The following is a 27318-nucleotide window of genomic DNA, read 5'->3' on the forward strand; positions in this document are numbered from 1 at the left end:
ACCCCCCACCAGAGGCCTCGCCTCAGTTTCCCCATGCTTCAGTCACGCAGCCTTGGTCCTGTTGCTGGGCTGGCAGGAAGGGGTTTCCGGGGCCCCTCCCATGGAGCCCCTGGGCCGGAGACCCACCTGAGGTTCAGCGAGGGCACAGCAGGGGCAGCAAAGGCAGGCGGCCCCCAGGCCTCAGTGACTGGCACTGCCATACAGCAGGGGGCCTTGGAAGTGAATGGTTGACCATGCCCGTGTGGTCGCCCGTGGGTGTGCTTCCTGGGGCAGAGTGGCTTCTGACCCAGAGGGGCCTCCAGGCCTCGAGAGGCAGTGAGGGCAGTCCCTCTCCAGGCCCTGCTCCAGGCAAACCCTTGAACACCCTCCTTGGCACTGCTTTCCAGGTGAGCAAACCGGAGCGGGGCGCTCTGCCCAGGAGCCCTGGTGGAACCTCGGTTCTCACCAGCCTGCTTTGGGGAGACACTTCTCCCAGCCCTATCTCCCGGGGTGCCGGGACCCCACCCTCAGCATCTTGCTGTCCCCAGCAGAGCACCGTCCCCCCTCCACATTGATGGTGGGAAAGCTGTGCCAGGCTCCCGCAGAGGTGACTCTGAGGGCTTCCCCACGGGCCTGGTGGGATTGAAGGGGTCCCTCCTGGCACAGTTGGAGGAGGCCCTTGGGAGAGGCCGTGGGTGCCCCCACCCAGCCACACCTGGTCCTCCCAGTTCTACAGGCTCTGCTGACCCCTGCTGGCCACTTATCCCATCACCATAGCAACCCCAACCGTGCTTCCCAGGCCCCTGCAAGGAGCCAATGGGGCGGGGCTGCCCAGGCCGGATGGGGCGGGGCACGGAGGCCCAAGAGGAGGGCTGCCAGCAGGGCCTGCCTCTTCCAGGGAGCCCCCATTCGCCCCGTTAAATGCCGGCTGCCTCCCCTACCAACCCCCACGCCCGGCTCCCCGGCCCCCCGCCTCCCCATCCTACCGCTCAGGGGGTCTGCACCCCGACTCCTAACCGGGACCCCCAGCTGAGTCACCATCTCCCCCCGCTTCCGGGGCTGCCTCTCAGGCACAGTGACCCCTGCCACCCAACTTGGACGTCCTCAGAAGGCGGCCTGCCCCTCCCCCGCTCCCCTGAGCCCTCTGCGGCAGCCGCGGCCCGTGCCCACCTCACTCCATCTTTTCTTTGACGCCCTCACCTGGGCAGCGGTTACTGCCTAGCGCTGGCCCCCAGCTCCTCTGTGGCCCTGCAGCCACACGTGCCTTGTCATGGCCCAGATCCCTGCCCCAGGCTGGGTCACGCACGCCACACTCCAGATGGCATTCCCAGCTTCCTGTGGCTCATCAGCTAAGCCTTCCAGAACATTCCACCGGCTGTGACCTCCCTGGGTCGTGCATTGTCTTGGGGCCATCCCACCCCCTGCCAGGCGGCCCCTGGCACTGTCGTGACTGTGGGGCCCTTGCAGTGTCCAAGCTGTGCCCTGGATGACACAGTACCCTCTCAGCCCCTTCCTGCTCCCAGCCCCACTCCCAGCTTCCCTGGCCCTGCCCCCTGCTCCGGGGGTCTCCCTGGGCCTGCTGACCCGGCCCTGTGGGATTACAGGGAGACTCAGCCCACCCCGCCATCAGGCTGACCTGGCGTGCCCTGCATGGCCCCACATTGACCAGAGCCCACTGTCTGCAGTCTCTGTACTGGGCCTCAATACACAGAGAGGAGGCGCTTACGGGGCCGTTCTGGAGACCCCCGAGGCAGCCTTTTAGAGAGGCTGACGGACGTTGGGCCGCCTTCTCCCTCGAGATGGAGCTGTGTGCCAGAAGGGCAGAGAGGAAGGGGCAGCGCCATGTGGCCGGAGCCCCGGTCCCACCCCAGGGTCCCCGGGGTCTCGGGCTGGTCCGCCACCTGCACTTGTCAGGTGAGGCCTATCTGAAACTGATGACTCAGAGATCCCAGAGAGACCCTGGAGGTGGAGGGACGGCCACCAAGCCCCGGGACACCTCGGCGTGGGGAAGCCCAGCCACCCTGGGGGTCTGGCCAGTGCCTGCCCCGGCTGCCTGCTGGTGGCCGCCGCACCGGTGCTCAGAAAGGCCCTGGAAGCCTCCAACTTCAGCGGGCCCCAAAGAGGAGGCTGGTCCCATGGCGGAGTGGGAGGAGGGGCTGGAAGCGGACCCACCCCTGTCATTGTTCAAATGGTGTCCCTGAGCATAGCCAGGCCCCCCTCCCCATCGTCCCCGCCCAGAGAAGCAGCCGAGTGTCAGGCAAACCCGGCCAAGTCTGGCCACAGCCACGGCCATGTGGACAGCGCCGGCATCAGGCCGGAGCCACCCGGGTCAGCAGCACAGCCTGGCCTCCCAGGCCCTGCTTCTCACTTTCTCTCTCGCTGTGGGCCTCTGTCCTCGCTCGGCCCCTGTCGACCCGTTAATCTGACTGCTCTCTGCCTCTTGGTCTGTCTCTCTCTGTCTCTGGCCCTCCAGGCAGAGGGAGCAGCCTGTGCAAAGGCCCTGTGGTGGGTCAGGTATTGGGAGACCTGAAAGGAGACAGGCATGGTGGAGGGGGCATACGGGGTTGGGTGTGAGGCTCAGAACAGGGTTGTCCCCTCTGAGAACACAAAGACTTGCAGGTTGACAGTCAGAGAACAGCTCAGATCAGCTCCACTCAAGTCAGATCCACAATAGTCATGACACTTGTGTATCAGAAAAGGATTTAAGGGAAACTGTGTGGTCCTGAAATGCAACCTGTCCCACCCCCATTCTATGGGATCCCCATGGTTTGGGCGGGCCCTGACTGGTCTGAGCAGACCAGGGAGTTCTCATCCGCCTGCCCATATGCCTGGTTCAGGAGTAGGAATAAATAGGGAATCCCATAGCCCAGTTTGCCAGTAGCTGTCCCAAACTGAGTCCTTAAAAGATACCAACTGAGCTGCTGGATCAATCCTGACCTGAAGTCTACCGTGCCATTTCTTTATGACATGAATTCCCTTTATTGTGAAGCCATTTTGAGCTTGGTTTTTCTACTGTTTGCTCTCAAATGCATCCTGACACAGGGTGGGAATGAGTTCCCCCAGAGACTCAGCATAGCAATGAGACCACCTCAGAAGCCAGACAGCAAAACAGTTTCCATATGGCAATAAAGGCAATAAAAGACTTTCCAGTGTCAGGGAGGCTCAAGCTCTATTGTAAACAGCAACAGAAGGTCTGGAAACATTAACCCTTGGATAGCAAAGGCCCACGATGTCCCACAAATGCCCCAAGTGGCCCGGAGTGGGTGGAGGGGAGGAGCGGGTGGCCAGCCTGGGGATGGGGTCCGGCCCCTTGCTCACCAGACCTCAGGCCCCGGCCCCGCAGAATGCCACCCCGGCCGCCGCGCCTGGCTGGCCCGCACCCACTGCCCGCCGGCCAATTCGCAGCGATGGTGCCGCCAGCTTCCGCACCACCCGAGCTGCGCTGGAAACCTGCCCACGAGTTAAAAGAGATTTCTTTCCAGCAGACACCGCGCTGGCGGATCCGAGCCTTATCTTCCCCTTCCAGAACGAGTGTTGTTCATTTCACTTCCTAAAATAAAATTAAAAAAACTCTAAACCACAAACTGAAAAACAGGTGGGACCGTTTCAGGATTTGGCTGGAGTGCGTCTGGGGGCTGATAAGGAGCAGCCACAGTTGCCGGGCGACACAGCAGCGAGTCGATGGGGACAAGTGCTTGGCTTTTCCGGGGCGTCTGCGCAGCCCCCCGAGGACACAGCTGGGCATGAACAGGCCCGTGGGCTCCTCCGGGCCTTTCTCATTGTAGAAAGATTGCACCCCTAAGTAGCTGGAGGTCAAGAGGGCCGGGGAGCCGAAGAGGGGACCCAGAACCCACCTGTGCAAAAATAATTTCGTTGCATAGTCGCTAAGTCATGTCTGACTCTTTGAGACCCCATGAACTGTAGCTCACCAGGCTCCCCTGTCCATGGGATTCTCCAGGCAAGAATACTGGAGTGGGTTGCAATTTCCTCCTCCAGAGGATCTTCCCAATCCGGGGATTGAACCGGTGTCTCCTGCAAGACAGGCGGATTCTTTACACTGAGCCACCTGGGAAAATATTTAAGTTCTTTTTTTTTTTAACACTTATTTATTTCTTTATTTTTGTCTTTCTGGCTCTGCTGGGTCTTAGCTGTGGCATTAGGGATCTTTAGTTGCCACATGTAAGATCTAGTTCCCTGGCCAGGGATGGAACTCAGGCCCCCTGCATTGAGCACACAGAGTCTTAGCTACTGGACCACCAGGGAAGTGCTTGAACTCTAAACAGAGCAGAAATGCCAACACTCACTGCTCCCAGGGGTGGGGGAGGGCGCTTAGAAAGCATTCACAAGCAAACGCCTGTCTGACTTGGAATCTCAGACCAGGGGCAGGATTCTACTAGGGGCTACTGATGAACATTCTGGAGACAGGTCTGCAGAGATGGGCCACTGGGCTCTACCTTGGCCCAGGTCTGGTCCACTGAATAACTGGCACCAGGGCATAGAAGTCGCCCAATCAAACACACAGCTGATCCCAAAAGCCGGGAGACAAAATACAAAAGCCACCCTGCAGGCACTCAGTATCATGCGGGGGCCTAGAGTTGCAGCCCCCATGGACTACATTACTGTGAAAGCTGGTGGTCAGCTGGTTAAATATGGGAAGACCATCTCATCCGCTTCATAGGCTGTGAGAGTTAAGTGAATCACTGCTGCTGCTGCTGCCAAGTCGCTGCAGTCGCGTCCGACTCTGTGCGACCCCATAGACGGAAGCCCACCAGGCTCTCACGTCCCTGGGATTCTCCAGGCAAGAACACTGCAGTGGGTTGCCATTTCCTTCTCCAATGCAGGAAAGTGAAAAGTGAAAGTGGAGTCACTCAGTCGTGTCCGACTCTTAGCAACACCACGGACTGCAGTCCACCAGGCTCCTCTGTCCATGGGATTTTCCAGGCAAGAGTACTGGAGTGGGGTGCCATTGCCTTCTCCGAATGGATGAATGCTGCTGCTGCTGCTGCTAAGTCACTTCAGTCGTGTCCAACTCTGTGTGACCCCATAGACGGCAGCCCACCAGGCTCCCCCGTCCCTGGGATTCTCCAGACAAGAACACTGGAGTGGGTTTCCTTTTCCTTCTCCAATGTGTGAAAGTGAAAGTGAAGTTGCTCAGTCATGTCTGACTCGTAGCGACCCCATGGACTGCAGCCTACCAGGCTCCTCCGTCCACGGGATTTTCCAGGCAAGAGCACTGGAGTGGGGTGCCATTGCCTTCTCCGAATGGATGAACAGAGAAGGCCTAAAAGGACACCTGATACGTAGTGAGTAACTCATAAATATAAGCTACTATTATCATATGCATAAGCTATTTAAATTTAATATAACCATAAGAACGGGGCTTCCCTGCTGCCTCAGTGGCAAAGAATTTGCCTGCCAATGCAGGAGACACAAGAGATGGAGGTTGAATCCCTGGGTCAGGAAGATCCCCTGGAGAAAGAAATGGCAACCCACTTTAGTATTCTTGCCTGGGAAATCCCATGGACTGAGGAGCCTGGTGGGCTACAGTCCAGAGGGTTGCAACAAGTTGGACATGACTGAGCGTGAACACACGCACACAATCATAAGAAAACTCCTAAAACAAAAAGGCCAAGAGCTGAGGACACACGGGGTGGCCTCTGTCAACTGGGCGCCTGTCCCCTCCCTTCTCCCTCCCTTCACCCTGCCCTCTCCTCCAAGCGGCGCTTCAGTTCATGGCTTTGAGTAATGGTCATCATTCTCACCTCCTCCGTGAAGCCTCTCCTGATTCCCGCATGTGGAAAACACGTCTCCCACCACTCAAATCCTACAAGGGTCTATCTGTCCCTCTCTGGTGAACTTTATCACTCCCTACCTTGGAATAGTTATTTATATAAACATCTGCAGGCATTACGTGTTTTGTTTTGTTTTTTTCAATTTTCATTTACTCATTTTTGGCTGCGCTGGGTGTTTCTTGCTGCACACGGGCTTTTCTGTAGCAGGGCCCAGCGGGGGCTAGTCTTCGTTGCGGTGTGCAGGCTCCAGGGCATGAAGACTTCAGTGGTTGTGGCACACAGGCTTAGCTGCTCCACGGCATGTGGCATCTTCCTGGACCAGGGATTGAACCCGTGTCCCCTGCATTGGCAGGTGGATTTCTATCCACTGTACCACCAAGGAAGACCTGCAGGCATTGTTCGTTGCCAGACAATAAATTACTCTGAAACTTAACAGCTTAAAATAATAAGCAGGGACTTCCCTTGTAGCTCAGGGGCTAAGACTCCTCACTCCCAATGCAGGGGACATGGGTTCAATCCCTGGTCAGGGAACTAGACCCCACTTGCTGCAACTGAAGATCCTGCATCCTGCAACTGAGACCTAGTACAGCCAAATAAATAAGTAAATAAATGTTAAAAAAAAAAAACAGAAACAAAGACAAATAAACAATAAGCATTTGCGGCCTCACAGGGGTTCCGGTGCAGAAGGCATCCAGGAACAGCTCGGTTGCGTGGTTCTTGACGCCGGTTCTCCCTCCAGGTTGCAGTCGAGTTGCTGGCTGGAACTTCAGTCATCAGAAGGCTTGACTGGCCTGGAGGCTCCTGTCCCAGATGGGGAACTCTCCTGGCCGCAGGCAGGAGGCCTCAGTTCTTTACCACGTGGAATGCTCTTCAAGGCCACTTGAGCATCCTGCCAACATGGCACTTGGCTTCCCCTAGGGCAAGTGATCCAAGGGAGGGAGATGAGCTATAATGTCTTTTCTGACTTCAGTTCAGTTCGGTCACTCAGTCGTGTCTGAGTCTTTGAGACCCCATGGACTGCAGCACGCCAGGCCTCCCCATCCTTCTGACTTAGCCTCCATCATTTCTGCAATATCCTGTTACTTAGGTCAGGCCTACCCAGGACAGGAGGGGACCCCATGGGAGGAAATACTAGGAGGCTGGGATCACTGGGGGCCAACTTGGGGGCCAGCCAACACAGCCTCTTTTTGTTCCTTCTGGAACATAAACTCGAGTACACAACTGAAATCCCAGCTCAACATCTAACACCTGGCTGTTGTTCAGTCACTAAGTCACGTCCGACTGCAGCCGCCTGGACTGCAGCATGCCAGGCTTCCTTGTCCTTCACCATCTCCCAGAGTTTGCTCAAACTCTTGTCCATTGAGCCGGTGATACTATCCAACCATCTCATCCTCTGTCGTCCCCTTCTCCTTCTGCCTTCAGTCTTTCCCAGCACCAGGGTCTTTCCCAGTGAGTCAGCTCTTGGTATCAGGTGGCCAAAGTACTGGAGCTTCAGCTTCAGCATCAGTCTTTCCAATGAATATTCAGGACTGATTTCCTTTAGGATGGACAGGTTTGATCTCCTTGCAGTCCAAGGGACTCTCCAGAGTCTTCTCCAACACCACAGTTCAAAAGCATCAGTTCTTTGGCACTCAGCTTTCTTTATGGTCCAACTCTCATCTCTATACATGACCACTGGAAAAACCATAGCTTTCACTGTATCTTCCGCTCAGTCGTGTCTGACTCTTTGCGACCCGGTGGACTGGAGCCCACCAGGCTCCTCTGTCCATGGGATTCTCCAGGCAAGAGTACTGGAGTGGGTTGCCATTTCCTTTTCCAGGGGATCTTCCCAACCCAGGGATCCAACCCGGGTCTCTTGCATTGCAGGCAGACGCTTTATCCTTTGAGCCACCAGGGAAGCCGCAACTTACACCTAGTTGATATTAAATACACTCTAGATGAAAAAAAAAAAATGAAGACAGAAATACCCCCTCACTGGCTGACTGTATATTGTCCAGTTAAATCCCACCTGGTGCAGAAGATGAAGTCTCCCATGGCTGCATGGAGCAGGGAGAAGGTGGCTCCTGTGGGTGAACAAGGCGGCAGGAGCTGAGGTTTGGGGAGCCAGCAAGCTCAGGAGGAAGGAGGGAGAGGTATTCAGTGGGTGGTGACGATTTCCTGGGGGCTGGACAGCCGAGGATGGTCAAGAGTAGAATTAGGGAAAGATCATCAACTCAACAACATACACAAACTGGATTCAAAACTGGACAAAAGAAAAGATAAAAATTTAAAAAAAATTAATGGGCAATGAGCTTGGATAGACATTTTTCCAAACAAGACAGACAGATGGCCAGTAAGGAAATGAAAAGATGCTTGACACCACTAAGCATCACAGAAATGCAAATCAAGTCCACAAACAGGGCTTTCCTGGTGGCTCAGCTGGTAAAGAATCCGCCCATAATGCGGGAGACCTGGGTTCGATCCCTGGGTTGGGGAGATCCCCTGGAGAAGGGAAAGGCTACCTACTCCAGTATTCTGGCCTGGAGAATTCCATGGATTGTATAGTCCATGGGGTCACAAAGAGTGGGACATGACTGAGCAAGTTTCACTTAATAAATTAAAAAAAAAAAAGACCATAAACAGATAACAGCTTCACACCCACTAGAACAACCACTAACACAAACCAAAACAGACAACAACAAGCGGTGGCCAGGATGCGGAAAAATCGGAATTCTTGTGCGCCACTGGTGGGAACCTAACATGGAGAATGCAGCCACTGTGGAAACAGCATGGAGCTTCCTCAGTACTTAAATATAGAATTACCACCCAATCCAGCAGTCCTACTGGATCTACACTCAAAAGCATTGAAAGCAGGTCCTTGAAGAGGTGTTTGTTTATCGCAACGTTATTCACAAGAGCCGAAAGGTGGACGCAATCCAGGTGTCCATCGACGGTTTAACAAAATGCAGTCCACCCATGCAACAGAATGGTATTTTCAGCCTTTTAAAAACGAAGGGAATTCTGATGCCCACTACAGCATGGATGAATTTTGAGGACATTATTAGGCCGAGTGAATTAAACCCATCACAAAATAACACTGTATGATTCTACGTAAGTCAGGTCCTTAGAGTATCACATTCATTGAGACAGAAAGTAGAACAGTGGCTGTCAGGAGCTGGGGGAGGAGGCATGGCGGGGTTAGTGTTTAATGGGTTCAGAGGTCAGTTTGGAAGGATGAAAATGTTCTGAGATGAGGGTGGTCATGGTTGCACAATAATGTGAATGTAGTTAATAAAAAGAATGGATCACAGGACTAAAAGTAAGCACGAAAGCTACACAACTTCGTGAAGAAAACACAAGAGAAAAATCTTAGTGGCCTTGGGTTTGGCAAAACGTTCTGAAAAAACAACACAAAAAGTCGATATAAAAGAAAAAAAATCCGTAAATTGGACTTCATCAAAAGGAATTTTTAAAGTTTGCTCTTCGAAAAACATTATGTTAAAAAGCCAAAAAGGCAAGTTACGGCCCAGGAGAAAACATATATCTGACAAATGACTTGTTCAGCTATTAGGAAACAAAAACTTTTACACAATAGTAAGACAAATAACCCAACTGGAAAAAATGGGCAAAATATTTGAACAGATACTTCACCCAAGATACACTGATGTCAGATAAGCACATGGAAAGATGTTCAACATCATTAGTCACTAGGGAAATGCAAATGGAAACCATGTGGGGACACACACACTCGAATGGCTAAAATGAAAGCGTCACCACACCAAGAGCTGGCACGGACATGAGTCAGCAGGCACTGGCACAGTCAGCTGCTGCTGCTGCCGTTCAGCCGCTCAGTCGTGTCCGACTCTTTGCAACCCCATGGACTGCAGCACACCAGGCTCTCCTGTCCTTCACCATCGTCCAGAGTTTGCTCAGACTCACGTCCATGGAGTGGGAGAGGCCATCCGGAGGATGAGATGGTTGGATGGCATCGCAGCCAGCTGGGAGGAGTGCAAATATCACCATCCCTTTGGATAACAGTTCAGCAGTTTTCTTACGAAAACTACCACGATACAATCATTCTCCTCCAAGGAATTTATTTACCCAAGAGAAAGGAGAGCTAACATCCACATGAGATCCTGCACGTGACTGCTCAGAGTAGCTTTATTTGTAACGACCAAATCCGGGAAGCTGGCTGGATGTGCCTCAGCAGGTGAACAGAGGGGTAAACGTGGGCAGGGGACATGGTGCCTGGCCTGGGGGCGCTCGGGAAGACACAGAGGCCCCGGCCAGAGGGACCCCAGGCTCTGCAGGTGCCTCGGGGCAGGCGGGACCTCTGTGTGTGTGTGTGTGTGTGTGTGTGTGTGTGTGTGTGAGGGTGGGCACATGGCCTTCTGTGGCTTTGGTGGGTCAGGAGACTTGGAAGCTATGCCCCGTAGGCCGGGCAGGCCTGGGCTGGGAGCTCTGCGGGGAGGAGAGGCAGCTGCTCCGGGGCCGGGGAGGGGGTCGTGGCACCCCCAGGATCTGCCACCAGGTCACCCCAGCCTCAGTGACCCCATAGCCCAGGCCGAGGACAGAGGCTGAGCCCCCCACCTCGAGGGCTCTGCCCTGTGGGCGGTCAGGCCTGGAGTATCTCAGATAAAGTACGCAAAGCTTCTCATGGGCAGGTGTGTGTCTGGGGAGCCCCTGCCCAGGTGGAGGACCCGGCTGTTACCAGTCAGGGGGCCCTCTAGGACCCATGACAGGCCCCCCTTCAACCAGAGCATCCCCAGGCCCCTAACCCCTCTACAGCGGGGTGGGGGCGAGCGCGCTCAGGACTCTGCTTCCAGGAAGGAGGGCTTAAAGACCCCAGCAGCCCCTGCCTGGGCCCAGCACGACGAGGAGGGACAGAAGCCAGCAGAAAGGGAGGTGGGAGGAGAGCGGCAGAGGAGGGCCACGTATGACGTAAACACAGCACTCATGTGTGGAAGAAAAACATTTTCTTTGAACAAACAAGACTCTCAGCCTCGTTTCCCAGAAGCACTATTATCTCCACACAGAGCTGCTTCCAAAAAGAAAGAAAAGAAATCACAGGCCAGGGACAGAGGGAAAAGGAAAAAAGCTTTGCAACCGGAGAACAAACACTCCAGGGCCTCAGGGGCCTTTGCAGGGGGCAGTGGGCTGGAAGCAGTGGGCAAGGCTGGGTGCCCGGCTGCCTCCCCCGACCCTGGGCCCAGGGGCCTGGTCTGAGCCGGCTTCCCTCATCTCCAGCAGGGATGGCAGCACTTGGCTCAGAGCCATCCCAGGGCCTATGGCCCAGGCCCCCAGACCCCACACAGGACCTACTGTGCGCTGGGCCTGGGGAGACGTGACACCCAAGAGCTCAGACTACAAGCTGCACAGGGGTTCCTGTAGCAGCCTTGACCTTGCGGGGGGCGGGGGTGGGGCGGGCACGCCGGCGTGTTAGGACTCTAGACCACTTCTTTTCTCTCCCATGCTCGGGTGTGTCATTGACCCTCGGGCTTGACCTCCCAGCCCAGTATGACCCACATGCACGTAAAAGACAGGCCAATGTGCGTGAGGGTGACAGCACTGCTATACCCAGGGGTTGGTTGGTTGGTTTTAACGTTTAGAAGTTTAAACATGTTAGGAACAAAGATCCCTAGCCTCACGTTGTGTTTTTACAGACACGAGGGTTCCCAAAGCCTGACCCATGGCAAACAGCCCCCGCCCCTACCCGTGTGCCCAGCCTGACTGCTCAGACAGGGAGGGCGAGCAAGGTCCTCCCATGGCGGGCGATGGGGTCTCACCATCCAGGGAGGGGCCAGAGGAGCTAAGGGGCCACATGATAGGAAGCCCTATGACCAGGGAGATGGTGTGTGTTCTTTCTGGGGATGAACAAATCAGTGTGTGCTGACACCTCAAATCCTAAACCCCTTGGGACCTGACAATTTTATTTCTAAGATTGCTTTCTGTCCTGAAGAGAAAGTTACGCACAATACAGGCTGTTCACTGCAGCACCGTTTACAAAAGCACAAAGCTGGAAATAACCGAGACATCCAACCACTGGGGACTGGTCAACAGCTCGAGTCAATCATTAAAGCTGTCACGAATCACAGCGTAGACGCTTAGTGAGGCAGAAACCTGCGCACCACGTAAGCAATCAAAGAGAACCCTGGTCAGGGGCTTCCCTGGCGGTCCAGTGGCTAAGACGCCACACTTCCACTCCAGGGGGAATGGGTTCGATCCTTGGTCGGGAAACTAAGATCCTGAACGCTTCCTGGCCAAGAAAAGAACATTGGGTAAAGCTGTTTGTAGGGTATAACACCATCTTTATTTTCTCAGTATATACAGACACATAATACTCCAAAGGGAAAGGATAGAAAGGTATACTCCAAAATATTAATACTGGGACTTGAATTATTTTTCTGTTTGTTTACCTACACTAATTAGGTTTTCCAAGTGAACATTATTTATTATTATTTATTTACTTGGCCATGCTGAACAGCTTGCAGCATCTCAGTTCCCTGAGCAGGGATTGAACCCGCGGCCTTGGCGGTGCAAGTGCAGAGTCATAACCACTGGATTGCTAGGGCGTTCCCACCTCTTCAGGGATTTTAAAGGCCACTGGGGTTTTCATTGTTCTGTTATTTTTTTCATGCTGATTCACAGGCGCTCTCTGTATTAGGGAAATAAGGGCCTTTTTTTTTTTGGCCACACTATGCAGCTGGTAGAATCTTAGTTCCCCGACCAGGGATTGAACTCAGGTCATGGCAGTGAAAGTGCCAAGCCCTAACCTCTGGACCATAGGCAATTCCCGAGGGCCTTTATTTTTATAGAAATAAATGTGTGCTTCCCAGCCCTTCTTACTACTGGCACGTCTTGCTCTCAGCGGACCAGAGACAGTTCAAGCCCAGATGCTTTAAGCTCCCACACTGGCTGCTTCTGCCCTCTGGGGGCAAGATCAGGACCCTGAGCCCTCCGTGGGGACATGGCTGTCTGATGAGCCAGGCTTGAACACACACATGGGTACCAGTTGTCTCCTGTTGGTTGGTTTTGCTTTTAACTTGGCTGGGGTTTGACTTTCGCAAACTTTGATGAGTCCCTCAGATCCAGACTACACTGACTTCAGTCTAGGAGAGCTTTCTCCCCGGCCCTTCCAGACAGAAAGAACCTCTTCTTCTGCCCTACTTCTGTACCTTGTTCCGACTTTCCCCGTTAATTGCTATGATCATGCTGAATTCAGCTTTTAAATCATTTTCTTTTTTTTCCTCCCCTAATAAAATAATGCTCGTTTGGGACTCTCCTGGCGGTCCAGTGGTGAGGATGCAGCACTCTTGCTGCTAAGGGCCTGGGTTCAATCCCTGGTCGAGGAACTGAGACTCCCACAAGCCACTTCATGAGGCAAAAAACAAGTATATAAATAAAACCTGAAAAGATGCTCAACTTTGCTCATAAAAGAAATGCTCAGTTAAATTACACAGAGATAATATTTTTCACCCACCAAGCCTGCAAAATCTGAAAGTTAGAGAACACCCTCTGCTGGCAAGACTGTGGGAAACAGATTCTTGTACGTTGCTACTGGGAATGTAAATTGGTTCATCCAATCCCCATGGAAGACAATTTGGGCAGTATATCTATCAAAATGACAAATGTATATATTTTTTGACCTAGCTATTCCCGCTTCTAGAAATTTATTTTATAGATACATGCACATGTGTAAAATGATAGATATTCAAGTGATTAATTTGTAGCATTGCAGGTAATCACAAAAGACTGAAAACCATCTAAAGGTACAACCACAGGGGATGAGTTAAATAAATGACGATACATCCACCCAGTGGAACACTACACAGCATGAGGAGGTGATAGGAGCAAAAATGACTGAGCAAGAACCTTCAGAAACTCATCCCTCATAAAATCAACGGAGAAAACTGGCAGAAAAAATCCGAATCAACTTCTTCAGAACTCTGGAAATTAACCAGAGGCTTGCAGCAACCAGGGGAGTGTTTATTCAAGAAAACCAACCGATTTCCAGTAGGAATAAAGCTTTGTGAATTTGTAATTTGTCCTATCCCATCTTCCTTTGTCTAGCTCAGCAACAGCTTTGAAAATTAACAGCCCACATGCCCAGCCTCTTTAGGAGTAGAACGAAGCTGAGGCTCTTCCAAAGCTTTATTTTAAAATACCTGGCATTTTTGGACATGTCTGGTTCCATGGAAGACCTCATTGGAAAAAATTACCTTTATTTAACCTAAGTCAGAGCTCACTCAGTTCTAAAAAGTATTTCACAGAGGGGCGTTTATCTAAAACAATTACAAGCAAGTGTTTTAATGTTGCAGCTGCCTGAGGCAATGAATAACAGTTGGAACAAGTAACAGACTAACCAGAATCAGTTCAGTTCAGTTCATTTCAGTCGCTCAGTCCTGTCCGACTCTCCGCGACCCAATGAATCACAGCACGCCAGGCCTCCCTGTCCATCACCAACTCCTGGAGTACACTCAAACTCATGTCCACAGAGTCGGTGATGCCATCCAGCCATCTCATTCTCCGTCGTCCCCTTCTCCTCCCGCCCCCAACCTTTCCCAGCATCAGAGTCTTTTCCAGTGAGTCAACTTGTCGCATGAGGTGGCCAAAGTATTGCAGTTTCAGCTTTAGCATCAGTCCCTCCAATGAACACCCAGGATTGATCTCCTTTAGAATGGACTGGTTGGATCTCCTTGCAGTATAAGGGACTCTCAAGAGTCTTCTCCAACACCACAGTTCAAAAGCATCGATTCTTCGGCGATCAGCTTTCTTCACAGTCCAACTCTCACATCCATACATGACCACGGGAAAAACCATTGCCTTGACTAGACGGACCTTGGTTGGCAAAGTAATGTCTCTGCTTTTTAATATGCTATCAAGGTAAGAAGTAAATAATAAACAGATAACAGACTAACCAAATAGCCGAAGAATGAGTTTATCTATAGGGGCTTTGAAACGCTCTGACATATTTGGATCTTATGTCTTTGGTGGGTAAAGGATCTCTCTGAGGTCTTGCCTACAAGGCACTTATCCCATTTGCGAGGGCTCTGTTCTCATGACCTAATCACTTCCCAAATGCCCCACCTCATAATAAAATCTCTGTGGGGGTTAGGATTTCAATATATAAATTTCCCTCAGTCAGGTCCAACTCTTTGCAACCCCATAGACTGTAGCCCACCAGGCTCCTCTGTCCATGGAATTCTCCAGGCAAGAATACTGGAATGGGTAACCGTTTCCTTCTCCGGGATCTTTCCAACCCAGGGATTGAACCCAGGTCTCTTGGATTGCAGGCAGAATCTTTACCATCTGAGCCACCAGGGAAGCTCATAAATTTATGGGTAGGGCCACAAATATTTAGACCACATCATTCTATGATTCCACTTACATGAATTACCTACAATAGTCAAAGTACAGAGAAGGAAAGCAGAAGGACGGGCGCCAGGACTGGCAGGGGAAGGATGGGGGAGTGAGTGTTTCCTGGGGAGGTAGCTTCAGTTAGGGAAGATGAAGAGCTCTGAGGATGGGTGGTGCGGATGGCTGCAACAGTGCGAGGGTACTCAGTGCCATGCAACTGGGCAATTACAGATGGGTACGGTGGTTAGAAGAGGGGCAGTCAATATTCATATTAAGGCCAATATAAAACATCAAAGCAGTGACACCCTGGGAAGAGAGGAATGGGTGGTGAACTGGGGGGCTGGGGGACAGGAGTCAGAAAGGGCCATCTCACCAGGAATCTTCTCATATTTATTCATTGTTTTTGTTTTGTTTGTGTGTGGCCTCACCGTACAGCCTGCCTGCAGGGTCCAAGTTTCCCAACCAGGGATTAAAGTGGGCCTTGGCAGCGAAAGGGCCAAGTCTCAACCACTGGGCTGCTGGGAAATCTGCTTTGTTTGTTTGTTTCGCCAGGCTGCATGGCTCACAGAAGCTCAGATTCCTGACCAGGGGTTGAACCCAGGCCCCGCAATGAAAGCTCAGGACCCTAACCACTAGGCAACCAAGGCCACTCCTGTTATTCATTGTTGAATCACTTGAATATATATTCCTATTCCAAATATTACATTTAAGACAAAAGCAAAATCAGCAGGGGAAAAAAAAACTTAATGATGAAGAACTGAGCCCGAGTCTGATCAAACCTCTGGATCCAGTTGCCCATTGGCAAGAAACACAGACTGTGCAGATCGGCACCAAGGGATACAGTCAGGAAGAATCCAGACCGTGGGAAATTCTCCAGGTGGGCTGGCCAGGGCTCTCCAAAATATCAATTGTTCAGGAAAGAAAGGGACAGACAGGACCCTCTGGACAGGACTTGAAGATACAGCAACGAAAACTGAGTTGCAGTGTCGTTGGGGATGGTCAAAGCAGGGCCCGCCTGGACAGGTGGGCGAGGGAGGTGGTCATGGCTGGAGCTGAGGAATTCTGCTTCTCAGCGCGTGCCCTAAGTTGTTTCAGTCGTGTCTGAATCTGGGTGACCCTATAGGGTGCAGCCCGCCAGGCTCCCCTGTCCATGGGATTCTCCAAGCAAGAATACTGGAGTGGGGTTGTCATGCCCTCCTCCAGGGAATCTTCCCGACCCAGGGATCGAACCCGTGTCTCCTGCGTTGCAGGCAGATTCTTTACCACCCGAGCCACTGGGGAAGTCCTGCCTCTCGGTACATTACGCTAACTCATCCAGCTGCCTGTTTTCTGTGATTTTCTGTACTGATTTCTTTTTTTTAAGAAAAGTTTAAAAGAAACGAAGGCCTTCCACACCCTGCCCTCGGAACAGGGGAGCACTCTCTGTGGCTTGAAACTGAGTGTCCCAGGCGTGGGGCCCAGAGCAGCTGGCCAGTGGGCAGGCCACGGCTGTTGGGGAGGGAGCCAAGCCTCCTCTGTTTTTTCTGGAGGACAAGATAACGGAGCACACAGCTCACGGCTTCTCTGGTGAAAACTGGGCTCCGTCTTTGAAGAATTTTCTCAGACCACCCAGGAGGCTTCATGGAACGGCTCACTGCCCCCACACTTAGGGAGGAGGGTCTGGACCACCCGCCCCCAAGGGCTGGGTCCGGGCGCTCCCCTACCACCTTAATTTGAGGGGGTCCATGGCCACCCCAGCGATGGTCTGAACGGCCCAAACGTTGCTTCTCATGGAACCCAGTCTGTCTTTTTTTCAAGAAACATATGTGTGTTTGTTTTCCTTTTGGCCGTGTGGATGTGTGGGATCCTACGTCCCCAGTGTGTGTTAGTCGCTCAGTCGTGTCTGACTCTGCAGCCCTGTGGACTGTAGCTCCCAGGCTCCTCTGTCCATGGGATTCTCCAGGCAAGAACACTGGAGTGGGTTGCCATCCCCTTCTCCAGGGGCTCTTTCTGACCCAGGGATTGAACCCAGGTCTCCCACTTTGCAGGCAGACTCTTTACCGTCTGAGCCACCAGGGAAGCCCCTTAGTTCCCCAACCAGGGATCAAATCCATGCCCCCTGCAGTGGAAGCTCAGAGTCATAACCATCGGACCACCAGGGAAGCCCCCAGTCTCATTTTGGTAGCCCACTCCCCTAGAGGCTCCTCCACCAAAGTCTGATGTGTACTTGTGTTGGTCCAGATTTTGCTCTGCACAACCTTACCCTAGGAAGGACTTTTTCTAACCGAAATAGGTCATCATATCTTGTATAGAATCTTGCAACTTGCCTCTGGGATTAACAGACAGTGAACAATTTTTTAATAGCTCTAGAAATGATCTGTTCTCGTTGAGAGCATCATCCTAGAATATGTTTTTATTTTCCTTCTTTTCTGTTTTTCAGAATATGTTTTTAATGACATTATTTTATTCACTTTCTTTTAATGTGTTTTTTGTTTCCATCTCAGCATTAATTTCATCTGTGCCCATTGTAGAAAATCTGGAGAAAGAAGAGGATGAAAATGCACACACTGAGAAGTCCTCCCACCCACGGGAAACGTGCCTGCACTTCCCTCCAGTCACTCTTCCACTCCCCTCTCCTCCCTCGCTTTCCTGGTGGGCTCAGTGCAGAGACGGAGCGGGGGATTCCCCCCCCACCCCGTATTCCATTTCCATCGCTGATATCGCGTCAATGACCACCGTTCTGGAAATCAGGAGTCTGACCTGGGGCTCACTGGGATAAAAATCAAGGTGTTACCAGGGCTGTGTCCCCTCTGGTGGCACTAGGAGACAATCCGCCTCCTGGCTTTCTCCAGTTTCCAAAGGCCACCTGTTCCCTCCGCTCCTGACCCCTTCCTCCGGCAGCATCAGGCCGAGGCCTCACTCAAGCCCCTCTCCTGGACTTTCAGAAACCTCTGTGATTCCACTGGGCCCATCAGAAGAACCAATCATCTCAAAGCCTCATGAGCTGCAAACGTAATTCCCCTTTGCAGGTAACCAAGCATAGTCGCAGGGTCTGGGGATGAGGGTGGAGATGGCTTTTGGGGCCATATTCTGTCTCTGCAGATGGCTGGGCCTCAAGCTGCCAGGACCCAGGCCCAAGGTCCATTTAGGAGATAAGTGGGAGGGAGGGGGTGGGGCTGTGGATTAGACCAGGAGCCTTAATCCAGAAATATGCAGCCAGAGGTCGCCACCCTCCCTGGACACAGACGCATGAGGTAGGGAATCACCATACAGTAGGAAAAAAACATTTTATTTACTTGGCTTCACTGGATCTTCACTGAGGCACACAGGATCGTAATCACAGCATTCAAGCTCTTAGTTGTGGTATGAAGGATCTAGCTCCGCGGCTCGCAAGCAACCCAGGTCCCCTGCACTGGGAGTGCCGAGTCTTAGCTGCAGGACCACCAGGGAGTCCCCCTGCGTCATCCTAAGCCTATTACTTTTAGTTGATCTGCGCTGCTCTCTTGTACGCCTTGACAATCATTTATGGCCTGCAGAGTTAGTGCATTTGGAATCAGGGAACGTAGCAAATAAAAATTCCCGTGTGGGACGCAGTTGAGAGGTGACCTCCACATCCTGAAGCCCAAGGGCTGAGACGGGGGCTGTCATCATGTGCAAAAGATGCTAAACCCACTCCCCAAATACAGCTCTGCATTTCCGGTTTCCTAGAAGCTCCTCCCTACCTCTAAAAACTCTCCCTTAGACCCAGAAATCTCACTAACGAGTCTCTCCTAAGAAATCTTCCTAAATATAGAAAACGCTCCAGCACAAGGGTATTGGGGCTGTTTTCCTTGGAAGAGTGACTAATTAGAGACAAGCTAATTGTCCAACAGTGGGGGGCCAGCCGGCCGGTGGCAGCAAAGCTGCATCATTCAAATGATGAGTCCAGGAGAAAACAGGCAGCCGCTTTCATCGCGGTGCGTGTACACAGGACCGCAATCCAGTGATCACAGCTACAGACAGTTTCTAAAAGCCTGGAACAAAGGCTTGAAGGACATTAACAAAAACAGCAGCGGAGGTTCTCTCTGGCTGGGGAGGACTGGGGTGATTTCTCTTCCCCTTTGTTCTACCTCTCGGAAATTTTCAAGTTCCCTGGGATAAGCATAATAGAAAAGTCTACCTTTCAGTGAATTGGTTGTGTTCACCGACTGGTGTGTGAAATCAACGCTGTCCCTTTGTGTGGGTGAGTGAACGTGTGCACGTGTTACACGAGTGTGTGTGCATGCGTGAGAGTGCACAGGATGTGGAAGCAGAGTGTGTGTCCGCACGTTGCGTGTGGGTGGTCTGAGTGTGACTGGGTGTGAACGTGAGTACGGGTGGGTGTGAGGATGAATGCTACATACATCCACGTGTGTGTGCAAATGTACATACGTGAGTGGACACGTGTACGTGGGGGCATCAGTGTGGGTGTGTGAGCAAGTGTGTGACCCTATGAGTGTGAATCTATGTGTTTGTGTGAAGGCGTGAGAAAGGGTGGGGCTTAAGTGTGTGGTGTGAACACGAACGCAGGGGTGTTTGTGGCCCTGCCTGTGAGGGGGGTGTGAATGTCAGGTGTGTGCAAGTGTACGTGAGCATGTGTGCTGGAGTGCTGGGCAATGTGTGCCCGTGCAGCTGTGAGTGGATCTATGTAAGCATGAGTGTGTGTGGGCGTCAGGCATGGGCACCCATGTGACGGCCAGGTCTGAGGGCACATCTCTGGTGGGCAGCCCCTGCCCCTTGCAGTGGGGAGAGAAGCCCGACTCGCCCACGTGGGGGCGTCCCAGCCACAGGCCCGGCCGAGGTCCCGGGAGAGCCAGCCCCGATCCCCCAGCGGCTCCGGACAAGGCGGATCCCAGGTCAGCCACCTCACTGTGATCTGTGCAGACAGGTGCCCCACGGAAGCCAGGAGCGTCTCCAAAAGGCTCTTCCCACCCTGGAGTTGAGGGTTTGCCATGCGGTTTTCTGAGCCTTGCGCCCCCCCGCCCCACTCCACTGGCCTGTGGCTCCAGGGACCACGTCTCCCGCGTGTGTGAAGCAGAGCCTGCAAGGGCTTCTCCCACCCACCCTCCCATCCAATGCCCGTCCCCTGGACGCAGAGGGCAGAGGGTCAGCCCTGCCCCTCTTGGGAGGGTCGCTGCTGAGGCCGCTCAAGGATCGTCCCCGCCATCTGCTCAGATGCTCCCGGCTGGAAGTGAACCACTGTGGGGAGTCCCGTGGGGGCACCTGGGGCTCGGGCAGAGCTGGGAGGGACAGAGGCTCCTGTCCCCGAGTGGCTGCTGCTGCTCGGGTAGGTGGCTCACCTGGAGGACCACTCGGGGGCTCGGGAGGCATCGCTGGGCCCCTCTGCCCACCTGATGGCCCCTGCCCTTGTCCCTCTGTCTTGCCCACCTCTGGGCATGGCCCAAGTCCAGGTCCCCACTTCTCCCCAGACACCTGCCCACCTGCCCTGAGCTCCTGCCTAATGGTCCCTCTCCATCCTCCCCCTGGCCGCGGGCAGGTCCTGGAATCCAATCGAGGGCAGGAAGTTTCCATGTAAAACCGACGCTGCCAACACGCCAGTCCCAACTGGACACACACTGTGTGATTTCACCGGATGAGTTCCCCAGAGTCAGCTTCACAGAGACAGAAGGGAGGCGGGTGGGTGCCGGGGCTGCGGGAGCGGGGTGAGGAGTTAGTTGTTGGTGGGGCAGTCTCAGTTTGGAGGATGAGAGTGCTCTGGGGATGACGGTGGAGCTGGTGACGTGAACGTACTGAACGCCACTGGACTGTCCGGATAAAAATGGCTTGGACACAAGCTTTATGTTACGTGCATTTACACCTGGAAGACGCAAGCACGTGTATTAAGCAAAAATGGAACCGAGCTGGAGCCCACAGCCCCATTAACACCTGCGCTTACCCGGCCTCTGCCAGCCATACAGAGCCTTCGTGTGGAGGGCAGCTCGGGTCCCCCCGGCGTCCTGCATCCCTGCCCGCCAGCCCTGCCCTGGCTGTGCCCCTCCTCGTGGCCTTGGCCCACCCCCATCCTCCAGCCTGCAAAGGCCAAGTCAGCAGCTGACCCCTGACAGCCCCAGGCAGCGACTGGGCCCCGTTTGGGGTCTCACGTCTCCCTCCAGGGGCCCCCAAGTGGCCCGGCAGAGATTCTGTCCTCAACAGAACTTGAACAGCACCTTAACAGCAGCAGGTGACCAGAGCACCCCCACCTCAGCCCACCCTCCGGGGTTGCAGAGGAGGTCGCAAGGGAAAGGTCAGGGGGCGCCCCAGCTAGGAGGACCACACAGCTGCCCGGTTTTGCTAAATCAAGTCCACTTTATTTGAAACTTTTGACATGCCACAAATTTACATGAAAATACCCATTCGAAATGTAAGTTGGAACACAAAATTCAGGAGCAGCTTCGCCAAAGGACAAAGAGGTCTGTCATCGAAAGGCAGGTGACGCGAATTCGGTCACTTAGCACCTGGTCACATACATACATGCCGCGAGACAGCCTGGCACCCCCCCGCCCCACCCCCTCACGAGTGATCCTGTGCCGAGTGGGACTCTGGTTGGAGGGGCAGGCAGTGGTCAGATGGGCAGGTGGGTGGGCGGGCAGTAGTCAGTGGCAGCCAGTAACAGGCTGGAGGCAACTGACAGCCATGGGGTGTCACATGCCATGGCACGCAGGCAGAAGCACACGCCTGCACACACCCCTCTGCCCACCCCCACCGCTCACACCCCCTCGCTCACCCCGTGGGCACAGCAGGGCAGCCTCTGGGAAGTGCTGGCCCAGAGTCTGGAACAGCCGGTGCCCCAACCCTGCGCTATCCATGCAAAACCTCATACTTCAGTGTCTTTTGAAAAAACTTCAGAAAGCAATTTAGACGACACTGGCCAGCCTGTGTGGGACCTAGGGTTTGCGTGAGTTTCTGTGGGTGTTCGCTCCTCACATCCCGGTGGAGTGGAGATGCTGCTCATCAGAATCCTGTGCCCTGAGCCCCTCCGCACAGGGAGGGGCTTCTCCGTCCCTCTCCTGTCAGCGGGGAGGGGCCCAGGGCCAAGGCCTCGAGGACCACTGGTGTCGGCGTCCACGTCTCCCTCAGCGGGGGCCACACTCCAGTATCCTCACCCACCAATCTCCTGTCTTTTTTCAAGGTCTCAGCACTTTTCAAATCTTAACTGAACAGGGAGGCCGAGAGGAAACAGAAGGCTGAGCGGTGCTGCTCAGAGGAAGGAGGGAGGGAGGACCCATCCCGGCAGATCCCCCGCTGCCAGGCTGGGCGGGTTGGCCGGGTATGCACTGGGACCCACCACCATCCTGGCCATGCACCAGGAGACCACCAGGGCAATGAGGTTGTGACTGCTGGGTTCAGGCCCTCCAGCCAGCATAGACCCGGGCACCCCGGCCCCGCTTCCCCAGGCCAGGCTTCTGCCAAGCTTCTGCCCCTGGGGCCCCGGACCCCGCCTCAGGGTTGCGGGGCGCAGGGGTCAAGGGAGTATCTCCTCGAGCACCCAACCTTGCAGAGCCTCTGGAGGAGAGCGCCCCGGCCCCAGGCCCGAGCAGAGAGGCCCTTGGAGACCTGGAGGAGACCCTCGGACCTGTCTTCCCGGGTCCTGGAAAGGCAGCCGAGAGGCCTCCTGGATCGGGAGCACCTTCGGGCCGGTAGCCGGGCCGCCTGGAGGCACTGACTTAGCAGAGCCCAGCCCCAGGAGCGGGCAAGGCCTCTGGGTCTGGGGCGGAGCCTCCGGCTCGGGGCTGAGGGCGGGGCACCGGCAGAGGGGCGGCTTCGCGAGGCCAGCAGGGGGTCTCTTATTAACAGAGAAACATCCGGGTCTCCTCCTCCCTCGTTGCCCGCCCCCGGCTGTCTGTCTCACGCACACACCACGCGGACATGTGTGCTTCCACACTCGTGTGCACACCACAAACAGAACCCTTACACGGCAGGCTACACTCACACGTGCAGGCACACAGATGTACACGCAGGCGTACACACACATACGCGCGTGCGCGCGCACGCAGGCCCCAGTGCTGACCAGGCCCCTCTCCTCAGGCAGCATATGGTCCGCCGCTTAACAGCCCAGTTCCGCCAATTGGGGACCATCAGGGTGGGTTCTTCTCCCAGCATAAAATGCTGCAGAATATAAATGGCAATTAACAACGGTGCCAAAATAGCACTTAGCGAGAATAAGCACATTATTGACATCTGGTGAGTCCTGTCCCGGCTGCAGAAGCAGGGGAAATACTTGCTCTAAGTAAAGGGTGGTTGGGGGGACAGTAAAAACACAAGCCCGCTCTTAGGGGGCTGCTTTCCAAGGCAGCTCGCGCCCCAGCCTCCCGTGAACGGCCCCTCCCAGTCCTGCTGGCTGGCATAGACAAAGCTGCTGGTTGAAAGCACTTGCTCATGAGAACCATGGCCGCCTGCGGGGAGGGTCCCAGTGGGAAGGTCACTCTCTGGCCTGAGCCCACCTGCTCTGGATGAAGAAACACGTGTACCAGGGCCCAGGGCCTCCTGCCCCCATCCTCAGTTGAGTCCCCTGGCTGGTCAGGCTGAAACCGGCCCCAGCCCTGCTGTGAGGGAGGCAGTCAGTCCCCACACCACCTTCCTGATGGTCCTCCAGGTGCATCCGACAGAAATGCCCAGAAATGCACGGGGGAGGATCCCACCACCCCTCAAACCCTCATCCACAGCGTGTGGCCGTCTCTCCAGGGCCCAGGGCGGCCCGGCCTGCAGCCTGCGGGGGAACAGAGGAGCCGGCCAGGCCCGTGGGTGAGGGCCCCACTGCAGGGCGCTCCCCTAGAACAGCTGGCACACCTGTCCCTCCAGGCAGGAGGCAGAAAGCTGCCAGCGGCATCTGGGGAGGGAGGGGGGCACCCCACGCTCCAGAGGAGACAAGGGCACCCACAGCAGGAAAGCCACGGGGCAGGGGGGTAGCCCAGCTCCACACGCAAACACACGTCCGCCCAGCACAGGGAGGCGAGGGCAGGGCCAGGGCTGCGGGGCAGGAGGCCACCAGACAGATGGTGCTTAGGGGGTACTGACCAGAACACTGGGGGCCTGTGTGCAGCCGGGACCCTCACCCTAGGCGCACTTCTGCCCTCCCAAGGCCTCCTGACGCCTGGGGCCTGGTGGAGGGAGGGCTGCTGAACTGTCTGCCCCCGGGGAGACCCTGGGAAGGGCAGGCGAATGTGGGCTCAGGGTCCAGGTCCCTTCAACAGGTGAATGACAGGACGGGCGACACGCAACAGGGGCAACCAGCATGTGCAATAGAGCAGGACCAGTGAGGCGGGGGCCGCGGAGCAGACGGCAGCCATGGCGGGCAGCAGCGCTGAGGCGGGCCTGGCAGACTGTACGCCCAGCCCAGAGGGGCAGGGAGGCCAGCCCAGAGGGGCAGGGAGGCCAGCCCTGGGGAGGCAGCCTCTCTGGAGACCCAGGGGCCCCCAGCTGGAAGGCCCCCTGACGCCACCCAGCCTTCCCGGGACATCTCCAGGAGCCAGACTCTGGGTGCAGGGACCCAACCAGTGCCCTCGGAAGCCCACCAGCCGTGGGGGTGATGGCTCTGGGGGAGAGTCTCACGGTGACAAGGCAGAGGCACCCGGTGACCCCAGGGTGTGAGGCTGCCCCCCATTTTGGGAATAGCTGCAGTGCCAATTTTTAAAGTGCTAAATACAGTTCTCTGAAACGGGGTAATGGGATCACCTTTCCGGCCTCACATGTCCTTTCTGGGTTCTAGTATTTCTAGTTTTTCTAACGAAGCAGGTCTGCCTACATTTCCCCAGAAACGGGCCTGCAGCTTCCAGAGCCGGCGGCCATGACCACGTGCAGCCGGGGACGCCTAGCCTCCTGCCGCTGGCCTGAACCTGCCTGATGTCATCTGGTTGGAAAGGAACCGGAGATGAAACCGGGTTAACAGGAAGAAGGGAGCCCCAAACTGCAGCCACACACCTGGAGCTCCCCTCTGCCCCTTCCCAGAGCCTGGAAGCCGCTGACCAGCAACAAGGAGTCAAGGGACACTCCTGGGCGGGGAGCACTGGGGCCACGTGGGGCTCTAGGGGCCTGGCTCCAGCGAGTCCGCACCCCGGGAGGCACCCCGGCCAGGCCCCCAGGTCACTGGCCAGCTGCCCTCACCTCCCTCGTCCCCATCTCAGCCAAGGAACGCTGAGGTGGAGTCCTCACAAGGAAGTGCTCAGGGGCCGGGCGGGCACATGAGACAGCCTGGGAGGTGGCTTCCTTCCCCCTGGAACCCCCAGGGGTGCAGGCCCGGGTGGGCAGGCAGGGGCAGCAGCCGTGGCTGAGGGGGAGGCTACGTGCCTGTCCAGGCCGTCCTGGGGCCATGGCTGCAGCCGGGCACCCACTGCCGTCACCACCACAGGTTGGGGGGCTCCTCGGCCACTCTACTTTTAAACAAGGTGACCTCGTCCAGGTGTACCATGGGCACGTCCCGGATCACGTCAGTCAGGCCCTCGTGGAGCAGGGGGAAGACGACGACGTTCAGCGCGGGCCGCTCCGCCTGGAAACTGAACGAGAGGCAAGCCGTTAGCAGGCGGCACAGACAGGCTGTGTCCCCACGGGGCGGCGGCCGACGCGGGAGTGTGCGCGGGGCCTCCCCGCTGTCCAAGCAGGCCCTGTCTCCCCGGGACAGCAGGGAGCCGCAGCACCGAGGTCGCACAGGTAGGACTCGGCGGGGGCAGGGGTGGGGGACAGGCGGCCAACCCCGCGTGCACACAGAATACCCAGGACACCGACCCCCAAGTCAGGCGACACCGTCACTGCTGGGAGGGCACGCCGCAGCGGCTGCCGCCAGCCCCAAACCTCTGCGGGCACGTCAGACCAGCCTTCCACCTCGCGCACCCTCGGGCATCAGGCTCCACCCGGTGGGGCGGGGGACAGTTTACACAGAGCATCTGCTGGGCCGGGCACCGCGCTGGAGCCGACAAGACATCACCGCAGGTCACCTCCCCACAGCCCCTGGCCAGCGAGGTGACTGCCCCCTTACCACCTGGAAGCCAAGGTGCCTCTGGTCGTGGGAGGAACTTCCATCCCATATGATCGCGAAGGGCGAGAGGCAGGAAGGTGGCCACACGATTTGCCAAAGGTAAAGCCAGGTGGCCCCCCAGCCCACGCCTGCTCTAGGGACGAGGAAACCGCGGTCCCAGCCTCCCTCAGTCCCCCCAACCAACCCCTCCCCAGCAGCACTGCACTGGATTTACATGTGCAAACTGAACACCAGAAAGGCATTCATGAAACTTGATGTTGTGGCAATAAAGATGCTGAGGAAATGCCTCCTGGTTCTGCGCACTGCATTCTGCTCCCGGTGGGAGCGTCTGTGACCATGAACCTTGTGTGCAAGTCCTCACCTGCAAGCCTGCTGTGCAATCTAGTTGACTTGAAACAAAATATTCTCGGGTGTGGGACGTGCGTGCAAGATGCCTGCCTGCCCACCTGCCCCCCTGAGGCTCTTAAGGAGCCCGGAATGCAGCTGCCCCTTGCGAGCAGCCCTGACGTGCCTCAAGTAAACCAACGTCCTTCCCAAGGCTTTCTCTGGGGTCAGCACCCAGGTCAGCCCCGACCTTGACAGAGCCGGGCCTGGGGGGGTGCCCGGTCGCCCTCATACCTCTGAAAGGCACCTCCCAGCCCAAGGAGCCCACACGGCCTCCCAGCTGGAGCGTCACTGGCCCCACGCAGAGTGAAGCCTGGACAGAACGTGGACGAGGGGAAACAGAAGGCAGAGCAGCCGCTCCTTCCAACGGCGGGGCTGAGGGTCCCGCTCGGTCCCCAGGGGCGGGGAGACAGGCTCTTCTTGGTGGGGCTCATGTGGAGGGCCATTGATCCATGCGTTTTGTGGGGTCACCTGAACATGGGGTGTGATGTTCATGTGTACAATTCAAGTGTGGTTTGAGACTGGAGTAAATCAATGCGAGGAAAGAAAATGAAACTCCTTGCTGTCCCCCATGTTCAGAACGAGATGGATGCAGGGGAGGCCACCTCTAAGGGCCGCTCCCCTGACCAGGGCGAATCACAGCACAAGAAGAAAGACCCAAGGCTGCAGCCTGAGGTTGCAAGGACAAAAGCCAGGCCTGCCAGGTTGATGGGTTCACCTCCAGGCATGGTGTGCGCGTCCTCCTGGGCGCCCCCACCTGGGCGCCACCTCCCCACGCCCGGCTCCGCCCTCAGCCACCTCCACACCATCCTGGGCAGCAGAGGTGGGGAAGCCCCCGCCCCTCCTCACCCTGCTAGCCCG

General features: G+C 55.5%; 1 protein-coding gene across 5 annotated transcripts in view; it reads right to left on the reverse strand.

The window, feature by feature from the left end:
• The window catches only part of FBXL18 (F-box and leucine rich repeat protein 18), a 62567-nt gene that overhangs the window by 14979 nt on the left and 20270 nt on the right, over positions 1-27318 (reverse strand). For 2 of the 5 annotated variants that reach the window (XM_055410379.2, XM_055410377.2), the window contains one exon: positions 21372-25594. The exons of 2 other annotated variants lie outside the window; for them this stretch is intronic. In XM_055410379.2, coding sequence (XP_055266354.1) covers positions 25438-25594 — 157 coding nt within the window. In that variant the 3' untranslated portion in view covers positions 21372-25437. Of the gene's footprint in view, positions 1-21371; positions 25595-27318 lie in introns of those variants that run through there. One more of the 5 variants, XM_055410378.2, reaches the window with a different exon arrangement.

This window comes from Moschus berezovskii, chromosome 27 (genome assembly GCF_049115385.1).
Source record: "Moschus berezovskii isolate FMDL1 chromosome 27, NW_MosBer_1.0, whole genome shotgun sequence".
NCBI lineage: Eukaryota > Metazoa > Chordata > Mammalia > Artiodactyla > Moschidae > Moschus > Moschus berezovskii.